Raw genomic sequence first — 11,078 nt, forward strand, 5'->3', positions numbered from 1 at the left:
GTGCGGGGACCGCGGCAGCAGGCACGGGTGCACCCGCGATCCTCGGTACGGACCGTGACACAAATAGCATAAAAAACATGTTACATATGGGTCAGTAGGTTTTGGTATTTATATAGCTTTATTATATTTGACTTATTCTACAAAATAAAAACATGTTTGGAGACAAAAATACCTTGATTTTGCATTGCCGTCTACTAAGCGGCGTAATATTTTTATTATTTTGTTGATTGAGCTGTTTAAGGGCTTATTTTTTACTTGTACTTTTTAAAGGTATCAAGCAGGAGTATACACTCACCGGCCACTTTAATAGGTACACCATGCTAGTAACGGGTTGGACCCTCTTTTGCCTTCAGAACTGCCTCAATTCTTCGTGGCATAGATTCAACAAGGTGCTGGAAGCATTTCTCAAAGATTTTGGTCCATATTGACATGATGGCATCACATAGTTGCCGCAGATTTGTCGGCTGCACATCCATGATGCGAATCTCCCGTTCCACCGGATCCCAAAGATGCTCTATTGGATTGAGATCTGATGACTGTGGAGGCCATTTGAGTACAGTGAACTCATTGTCATGTTCAAGAAACCAGTCTGAGATGATTCCAGCTTTATGACATGGCGCATTATCCTGCTGAAAGTAGCCATCAGATGTTGGGTACATTGTGGTCATAAAGGGATGGACATGGTCAGCAACAATACTCAGGTAGGCTGTGGCGTTGCAACGATGCTCAATTGGTACCAAGGGGCCCAAAGAGTGCCAAGAAAATATTCCCCACACCATGACACCAGCACCACCAGCCTGAACCGTTGATACAAGGCAGGATGGATCCATGCTTTCATGTTGTTGACGCCAAATTCTGACCCTACCATCCGAATGTTGCAGCAGAAATCGAGACTCATCAGACCAGGCAACGTTTTTCCAATCTTCTACTGTCCAATTTCGATGAGCTTGTGCAAATTGTAGCCTCAGTTTCCTGTTCTTAGCTGAAAGGAGTGGCACCCGGTGTGGTCTTCTGCTGCTGTAGCCCATCTGCAGCAAAGTTCGACGTACTGTGCGTTCAGAGATGCTCTTCTGCCTACCTTGGTTGTAACGGGTGGCAATTTGAGTCACTGTTGCCTTTCTATCAGCTCGAACCAGTCTGCCCATTCTCCTCTGACCTCTGGCATCAACAAGGCATTTCCGCCCACAAAACTGCCGCTCACTGGATGTTTTTTCTTTTTTGGGCCATTCTCTGTAAACCCTATAGATGGTTGTGCGTGAAAATCCCAGTAGATCAGCAGTTTCTGAATTACTCAGACCAGCCCTTCTGGCACCAACAACCATGCCACGTTCAAAGGCACTCAAATCACCTTTCTTCCCCATACTGATGCTCGGTTTGAACTGCAGGAGATTGTCTTGACCATGTCTACATGCCTAAATGCACTGAGTTGCCGCCATGTGATTGGCTGATTAGAAATTAAGTGTTAACGAGCAGTTGGACAGGTGTACCTAATAAAGTGGCCGGTGAGTGTATTTGACTTTTTGATCACCTTTTATGGTTTTTTTTTTTGTTTGGATGGATGCACAAAAAGGAGTTCACCATACGGGTTCAGTAATGATTTTATTTTAATGTATGGGTTGTTGCGGATGTGGCGATATCCTATATTTGCTGTTTGTGTGGTGATTTTCACATTTATTGTGTTTGGGAGTTTTACACTATATGGAACCTTTGCGATCCACATGAATGTTATGGTAGCCCAAACAAAGGCTCATCACGACGTTCCTCAACATGATGGTGGCTTAATGGATTAAACAACTTAACAATGAAAGACCTAAAACTGAACCAGCCAAACTGTCACCTGCCTACTTACTAAGTCCACCTTAACCAGTGACAAGTAATTGGGGCGTTGTTCCCACCCTACACCAAAGTGGGGACACGTAACAGGACAAACGGGCAAATAATACAAAAAAATAATGAGCTGTTCGGGTCACACCAGAGATAGCATATATAGCACAAAATCGCAGATACAAAGGGATAGTCACAAAACAAGACCCAAAATCAAGAAACCAGAAGTACAGATCACAGAGGAGAATACACAAAGAACAGAAAAGCAGGTAAAGCAAACTTTTAACTGGCAGACAGAATTCTGCTCCAAGTGTTTGGGTCAGAGTCCGTAAGTCACAGTGTATTAACCGTTTCTGATGCAGAGCAAGGCTGCAGAGAGATGGGTGTTCAATTAGCAGCCAAGCAACTAAACCAGAGATCACACTACCAAAGAAATGATACTCATAAAAAAGAGATTCATAGAAAATTAATGTTTTCTCAGTCTCTCAGCACGAACCGAGGAAAACACCCACACAGATGAAACAATTGCACCCAAAAAATGAAAAATATCATTCTGATTAAAGAGGACCTGTCACCCCAAATTAGTGCCCCCATCTAAACATACCTACTGAATCTACTCCCCATTCTAATGTTGCCCGTTGCAAGCCCTGGCATTAATCAAACTTCAGTAATCGGCACTTAAGAATATGACACATAACATACATGAGTTCTGATATTTTCTACAGTACTCCTATTTATCGCTCAGTAATGAATCGCACACGCTTTGAGGCAATTCTAAAATTTTTACATTACAATGACAATTCGCAGTGCCCACCTCAAAGCGATCCATCATTTGACCGTCTATACAAAATTAGGCCAATCCTTGATCACTTTAACACAAAGTTTTTTGAGGCCTACACCCCTGAAAAATTCATTTGTGTAGACGAGTCACTTGTACATTTTAAAGGAAGACTCCGGATACGCCAGTACCTGCCCAGCAAAAGGGCAAGGTATGGAATTAAAATGTACAAGCTGTGCGAGAGTACCACAGGGTACACCCACAGATTTAGGGTTTATGAGGGAAAAGATAAACAAATTATCCCCCCAGAATGCCCCCCTGTCCTAGGAGTTACTGGGAAGCTTGTCTGGGATCTGATACACCCGCTGCTGGATAAGGGTTACCACCTGTATGTGGATAACTTTTATACCAGCATTCCACTCTTCAAGTCCCTAATTTCCAGGGGTACTGTAGCATGCGGCACTGTACGCAGAAACCAGAGAGGCCTCCCTAGGACCCTGATAACTCAACCATTAAGAAAGGGAGACATCAAGGCTCTCTGTTGCGAGAACTTGCTGTTGGTCAAATATAAGGACAAGAGGGATGTCCTTATTTTGACCACAATTCACAAAGACACCAGCACCCCCACTCATGTACGAGGTACCACTACCACTGCCCCCAAGCCAGACTGCATCCTGGCTTATAATAAGTACATGGGTGGGGTAGATCTTTCAGATCAGGTGCTGAAGCCGTACAGTGCTCTACGGAAAACAAAGATCTGGTACAAAAAGCTGGCCGTGCACATTGTACAGATGGCACTGTATAATTCCTATGTGCTATACGAATGTGCAGGTCATGTTGGATCATTTATTTGCTTTCAAGAGGCGGTGATCAAGGCCCTCTTATTTGGTCATCAAGAAGGACCCAGTACTTCTGATGTCCCCCGTATTGTACCAGGGCAACATTTCCCTGGCGAGGTACCCCAAACTGGAGGACGAGGAAGGACACAAAAAAGATGCAAAGTATGTTACAAAATGGGGAAAAGAAAGGACACAATTTATCAATGTGACACCTGTCCTGAAAAACCTGGCCTCTGCATGAAAGAATGCTTTAGAATCTATCATTCACCTGCATTTCAGTTATAATTTATTTGCCCTGGTTACCACCTCCTTATACCCATCTGCCCTTCCACCACCAAAAACCCATCCTCACACTATTTGTTCCATTCCACATCCTGCTGTGTGTCCCTACAGAAGTTTATATCCACATGCGGGGCATTTCCTTGTTCAGGAGAAATTGTTGAACAATATCTGTGGACCAATTTCTCTTTTTGCCCCTTGTGGATGTCAAAAATTTGGGGAAAAATGAATTTTTGATGGAAAAATATTAATTTTTTCATGTTTCAGCCCAAATTTCTGAACTCCTGTGGGGTCCAAATACTCATTATACACCTTGATAAAATCTCTGAAGGGTGTAGTTTCCAAATAGGGGTATTTTAGGAGGGGGTTTTCACTGTAATAGTACTTCAGGAGTAACTGAAAACTATTTTGGTCCAAATTGCCTTCTAACAGTCAAACGGCGCTTCTTCCCTTCCACGTCCTGCTGTGTGTCCCTACAGAAGTTTATATCCACATATGGGGTATTTCAGTGTTCAGGAGAGATTGTTGAACAATTTCTGTGAAGCAATGTCTCATTTTGCCCCTTGTGGATGCCAAAAAACTGGGATAAAAATGAATTTTTGATGGAAAAATATTCATTTTTTCATGTTTCAGCCCAAATTTCTGAACTCCTGTGGGGTCCAAATACTCATTATACACCTTGATAAAATCTCTGAAGGATGTAGTTTCCAAAATGGGGTCCTTTGGGGTGATTTTCACTGTTATGGTACTTCAGGGGCTCTCTAAATGCATCATTGCCACTGAAAACTATTTTGGTCCAAATTGCCTTCAAAAAGCTACAGGGTGCTTCTTCCTTTCCACGTCCTGCTGTGTGTTCCTACAGAAGTTTATATCCACATGTGGGGTATTTTTGTGTTCAGGAGAAATTGTTGAACAATTTCTGTGGAGCAATTTTTTCTTTTGCCCCTTGTGGATGCCAAAAATTTGGGGAAAAAGTGAATTTTTTATGGAAAAATATTCATTTTTTCATGTTTCAGCCCAAATTTTTGAACTCCTGTGGGGTCCAAATACTCATTATACACCTTAATAAAATCTCTGAAGGGTGTAGTTTCCAAAATGGGGTCCTTTGGGGTGATTTTCACTGTTATGGTACTTCAGGGGCTCTCTAAATGCATCATTGCCACTGAAAACTATTTTGGTCCAAATTGCCTTCAAAAAGCCACAGGGTGCTTCTTCCTTTCCACGTCCTGCTGTGTGTCCCTACAGAAGTTTATATCCACATGTGGGGTATTTTTGTGTTCAGGAGAAATTGTTGAACAATTTCTGTGGAGCAATTTTTTCTTTTGCCCCTTGTGGATGCCAAAAATTTGGGGAAAAAGTGAATTTTTGATGGAAAAATATTCATTTTTTCATGTTTCAGCCCAAATTTTTGAACTCCTGTGGGGTCCAAATACTCATTATACACCTTGATAAAATCTCTGAAGGGTGTAGTTTCCAAAATGGGGTCCTTTGGGGTGATTTTCACTGTTATGGTACTTCAGGGGCTCTCTAAATGCATCATTGCCACTGAAAACTATTTTGGTCCAAATTGCCTTCAAAAAGCCACAGGGTGCTTCTTCCTTTCCACGTCCTGCTGTGTGTCCCTACAGAAGTTTATATCCACATGTGGGGTATTTTTGTGTTCAGGAGAAATTGTTGAACAATTTCTGTGGAGCAATTTTTTCTTTTGCCCCTTGTGGATGCCAAAAATTTGGGGAAAAAGTGAATTTTTGATGGAAAAATATTCATTTTTTCATGTTTCAGCCCAAATTTTTGAACTCCTGTGGGGTCCAAATACTCATTATACACCTTAATAAAATCTCTGAAGGGTGTAGTTTCCAAAATGGGGTCCTTTGGGGTGATTTTCACTGTTATGGTACTTCAGGGGCTCTCTAAATGCATCATTGCCACTGAAAACTATTTTGGTCCAAATTGCCTTCCAAAAGCCACAGGGTGCTTCTTCCTTTCCACGTCCTGCTGTGTGTCCCTACAGAAGTTTATATCCACATGTGGGGTATTTTTGTGTTCAGGAGAAATTGTTGAACAATTTCTGTGGAGCAATTTTTTCTTTTGCCCCTTGTGGATGCCAAAAATTTGGGAAAAAGTGCATTTTTGATGGAAAAATATTCATTTTTTCATGTTTCAGCCCAAATTTTTGAACTCCTGTGGGTTCCAAATACTCATTATACACCTTGATAAAATCTCTGAAGGGTGTAGTTTCCAAAATGGGGTCCTTTGGGGTGATTTTCACTGTTATGGTACTTCAGGGGCTCTCTAAATATATCATTGCCACTGAAAACTATTTTGGTCCAAATTGCCTTCAAAAAGCCACAGGGTGCTTCTTCCTTTCCACGTCCTGCTGTGTGTCCCTACAGAAGTTTATATCCACATGTGGGGTATTTTTGTGTTCAGGAGAAATTGTTGAACAATTTCTGTGGAGCAATTTTTTCTTTTGCCCCTTGTGGATGCCAAAAATTTGGGGAAAAAGTGCATTTTTGATGGAAAAATATTCATTTTTTCATGTTTCAGCCCAAATTTTTGAACTCCTGTGGGGTCCAAATACTCATTATACACCTTGATAAAATCTCTGAAGGGTGTAGTTTCCAAAATGGGGTCCTTTGGGGTGATTTTCACTGTTATGGTACTTCAGGGGCTCTCCAAATGTATCATGGTAACATAAAAGTATTTCAGCTAAATCTACTATGCAAAAAACCTGGTTGTGCTTCTTCCTTTCTATGCCCTGCTGTGTGCCAGTACAACAGTATACCACCACATATTGGGTGTTGGCATATTCAGAAGAAATTGGGTATTAATTTCTGTGGAGCATTTTGGTATTTTAACCACTGAGGATGTGTAGATTTTTTGAAAAATACATTCATTTAGCTATAAAAAAATTAAATTTGAAAATTGTACCTGATTTTTTTTTAACTCCTGTGAAACCATTAAAGGGTTAACAACTTTCATAAAAGTTGTTTTACATTCTTTGAGGGGTAAAGTTTCTAAAATGGGGTCATTAAAGGGGGTTTTCTCTCATTTAGGCCTTTCATCGTCACATCAAACTTATCTAGCCCTGCAAAATATAGATTTTGTCGATTTTCACAAAAATCTGAAAAATCACATGTATAGTTATAAGCCTCCTATCTTCCAAAAAAAAGCATAATATGCTTAAAAAATCATGCTAACGTAAAGAAGACTTTAGGGTGATGTTAGTTAGTAAGTTATTTGGGGGATATGACAATCTGCTTGAAAAGTAGAAATTTCCAAAGTTTGAAAATAGCATTTTTTTCAAAATTTTCACCAAATTTCCATTTTTTTCATAACCAAACGCAAAAGTTAGCACCCAAATTTTTCAACTAACATAAAGTACAATGTGTCACGAAAAAACAATCTCAAAATCAGCGGGTTATGTTAAAGCGTTCTGAAGTTATAACCATTTATAGTGACACAGGGCAGATTTGAAAAAATGGGCCGTGTCAGGAAGGTGAAAAGTGGCTTCAGCGGCAAGGGGTTAAAAATGTTGGGTTGTCATAAGAATCAATATTAACACTAAAGCTTCATTACAGACACATTTGATAACTGTTTCAGCTGTTTATTGTAGCCTAGGACTAAAGTACAAGAAATTACCAATATCCAGAGGTCCGTTTGTAACTAGGGGTCGTATGTAAGTCGAGTGTTCTTAAGTAGGGGACAGCCTGTAATGACTCACTATAATGATGTCATCTCTTACATTCTCTTTTTTTTCTGCAGGAAACACAATGACCGTATCGTATATGTCCGGACTTACACTTGGTTCAGCTGTTGCTTATTTTGCATACAACTTGGCTAGTACATCTCAAATGATTTGCTTCCATCCGGAGATATACAACACTTCGTTGCCACCAGAAATTTAGGAATTGCAATATAGTTTATGGCCTAGCATTTTATGTTACTCTTACAAATGTATTCATAATGCTCTAATCACTTCTGTCAGTTCTCAGTTTAACCTTATTCTGCAACATATTTTTTTTTGCTTAAAAACATATTTTTAAGTTGATATTCAGTAGTCAACAGAATATTACTCCAAGACTGCTAATAAAAAGGTGCCCAATGGGGAAATGCTTACAAATAGCATGCTGCCAAATAAAAAATTTGCACCTATAATTAAGATTTTTGACATCATAGCATAATCTATATAGATATGCCTCCTCATACCAGTATTATATGCCTGTAACAAATAAGGCCAATTTAGGCTAAAAAAGATAGTAATTCACCTCACTATTTTGCTTTAAATTAAATTTTATCGTCATAATAGTGTTTGAGCTAAAAGAAGTTTGACCCAGTGTCAAAAGTGGGGAGGAAATATCACCTGTTATGTCAGAGAGTACCTTAACAGTGAAGATAATGAAAAACCCATGTAACCTTTCAAAAACTTAAGTGCATTATATGAGAAAAATGTGCCAGCTAACATTTGCAAACATGATTTACCACTGCAACTACAACCCCAGGATCAAGGCTTGTAAACCAAGCACACTGACATATTGGTACGTATCCCCTCTGGTAAGATCCACTATTCTTTAAGCTTTAAAATGATGCAAATGAGACTGAAGGGCACACCTCAGGCATGAGGAGCATGAGAAAGCTCCTTTTTTTTGTAAAAACCTTGGCATTAGAAGCAAAAAGAAGACCAGAGTGGGCACACACCAGTGTGTAAGTGTGCTTGGTTTACAATCCTTGATCCTGGTGGTAGATGTCCTTTAAAGTCTTGGAGAACAGGGATTACATTCATGAGGCAATTACTTTTGTACCTAACAATGTTTTCAACTCACTTTTATTAGTCCCCAGACAACTGGAGAAACATATAAAAGTTTTACAGCTTACAAGAACCTTCAATTTAGGCCCAACATATAACATTAGACAATATCACATCTACACTAAATAGTAAAGGAAAATGGGGAGGGGAGGAGGATGAAGACCAGGTTATACTGTTGGCGAAAAGATAACACAAGTCCAATAATTCACAACTCTCAGGGAGACTTCACATGTCCAGATGGAAAAGAATCTTACAGCCAAGCATTAATCAAACATTAATGATATATTGTAACTGTACGATATATCAAAACAGTGGATAGTCATGCATTTGATATGCAGGTCCAGTACACAAATTGACATAAAAGACAATACAGACAGAAGTGGAGGGGGATCCCCTCTCCTCTTACTCTTTTCTATGAAGTGAAATATGCTACTGCAACCCTATGTATCTCCGGGCAAGCAAACTCCCAAGGCTATTAGGTGTTGGAGAGAGGAGCACCACGGCCTCAAAGATTGCTAATAAGAGGGATTAGTTTAACTGCTATATTAACCCCACGTTATAGCCTCCCAATGCACTGTGTCATAAGACCACAGGATCATGATCCAACCATATCGCACATATGCTATCGTGAAGCACTCCCTGTAGCGCTCATGAAGATAACAAAATATGATTGATGTGGATTTGTATTCTGTGCGCTGCTGAAAAATAATATAATCCCTCATGGTCAGATTACAGTCCCTCCAAAGATACAGGTCCTGAGTATGTAAAAATTTAACTAATCATGTGCTGTCTGTGGAAGGGGTAATCATTGTCCCTATGAGAGCATTGGATATATTTATAGAGGCTTTGAGGGCAATATTTGGTCTTCCCCCATTATCACCAGTCCTTTCACCAAATGACCCACTTATCTCCACATCCCCTGAAAAAATGGCACCTGATCCTTGATTGGTGCATAAAAGTTGAACAGGTCTGCGCAGGTGGTCTGTACCAAAAACTGGACATGGCTGGAGAACCAAATACCCACTCCCCTATGTTTAGTGGCGCGCAAGCAAGATGGCCCTGTGGGAGAGCTCTGTGGAAGTATTTCCGCTGGGTAGGGAGAGAAAAGTGAGTTTCTTGGAGGAACAAAATGTTACCTTTCATTAACTTATATATATAATATATATTATATATAAAAAGGTTTTCCTACGCTTCATTGGGGAGTTGAGTCCCTGTACATTACGGGATACAATCACATAGGGGGTAGTGCGTTGGGATTTAGCCGCCGGGGCGTTTAACAATGTTAAACCAACTTTGTGTCTATTATCTAGTAGTTGACACTATTAGCTAGTAGGTTACACTAGAGGGCTCATTTACTAAGGGCCCCGAATCGCTCATTTTCGTCAGGTTTCCCGAAAATTACCGGTTCGCGCCGAATAGCCCCGGGGTTTTGGCGCACGTGATCAGATTGTGTCGCATTGGCGCCGGCATGCATGCAACGTTTAATCGGGGGCGCGGCCATCGGAAAACCCGTGTATTTTTTTAAAAAACGTGACGCTTGACACGTACTTACCGAATCCTCGGCGGAGAACGCGCTCCTGGATTGTGACAGGACCGGGTAAGTAAATGAGCCCCTAGGTGTTTCAAAGTGTATAAGATGAGCCAACACATATATAAATACATTGGGCCCAACCCCGATTTCTGTTGCATGAAATCCAATGATTGCGTACGACACTATCCCCTGCTAAATCTCTGTCACAGCGGCGCAAATCCCAAAAATGTTGGGGAGTCGGAAATGCGATCCACGGATACTTAGTAAATAAGCCTTGTGCCATATAATATTGTGTCATTTGGAAGTCTGGGCCTGGAAGCAACTGCTACCTCTGCATTCTCAATAACTACATACCTGTGAAAGTGGCACAGGAAAAATAAGTTCTGCCCCTACCATTACTGTAGGTAAAAATATTCCAGATTAAATTAAGCATTCATAATATAACTGTATGCACTGTGATATACTTTATATAAATATGTTTATGTCTGCAATAGACAACAGACCAAAAAGGGGCAAAATAGTTTATTTACATTGAGTATATGTTTATAGAGTGAGAGAGATAGTGTATAGTTAGTGATGCTAGTGACCATAACATTCACTAATAGGAAAAAATTAATACCATTTTACTAATAATATTGTTAGTATTGGAATGACTGATAGCTCTTACTCTGATCCAATGTTTATGTAGCTGCTGGAGATTGATTAGAGTACATATTAGAAAATCAGCATGTCCCTATTTTCAAAAAAATCAATGAGAGAAGGCCATGTGCACTATGCTGCCTATTACTTAAAAAAAATGTTTTATCTTTATTACACATAGTTTCAAAATCCAGTAAATATGATGTTTACTGTGCCAAATATGCTGGAAGTTATAATGATGTAAGCTAAGTACCGTATTAATGTTTTGTTTGTCAGATTTCAAGAGTATAAAAGGAAAACATAAAGATTGATTTTTACAGATTATTATGTCAAGAAGTGCCAAACAAATACCATAATATGAACTTTGATTATTATTATCTT

General features: G+C 39.9%; 1 protein-coding gene across 3 annotated transcripts in view; it reads left to right on the forward strand.

Annotated features, from left to right (window-relative positions):
* The window catches only part of SLC29A4 (solute carrier family 29 member 4), a 189,076-nt gene extending 178,665 nt beyond the window's left edge, over positions 1 to 10,411 (forward strand). For all 3 annotated transcript variants that reach the window (XM_072120914.1, XM_072120913.1, XM_072120912.1), the window contains one exon: positions 7,486 to 10,411. In XM_072120914.1, coding sequence (XP_071977015.1) covers positions 7,486 to 7,628 — 143 coding nt within the window. In that variant the 3' untranslated portion in view covers positions 7,629 to 10,411. The remainder of the gene's footprint in view (positions 1 to 7,485) is intronic.
* The last annotated feature ends 667 nt before the right edge of the window (positions 10,412 to 11,078 follow it).

Source organism: Engystomops pustulosus, chromosome 8 (assembly GCF_040894005.1).
Source record: "Engystomops pustulosus chromosome 8, aEngPut4.maternal, whole genome shotgun sequence".
Classification (NCBI taxonomy): Eukaryota; Metazoa; Chordata; class Amphibia; order Anura; family Leptodactylidae; genus Engystomops; species Engystomops pustulosus.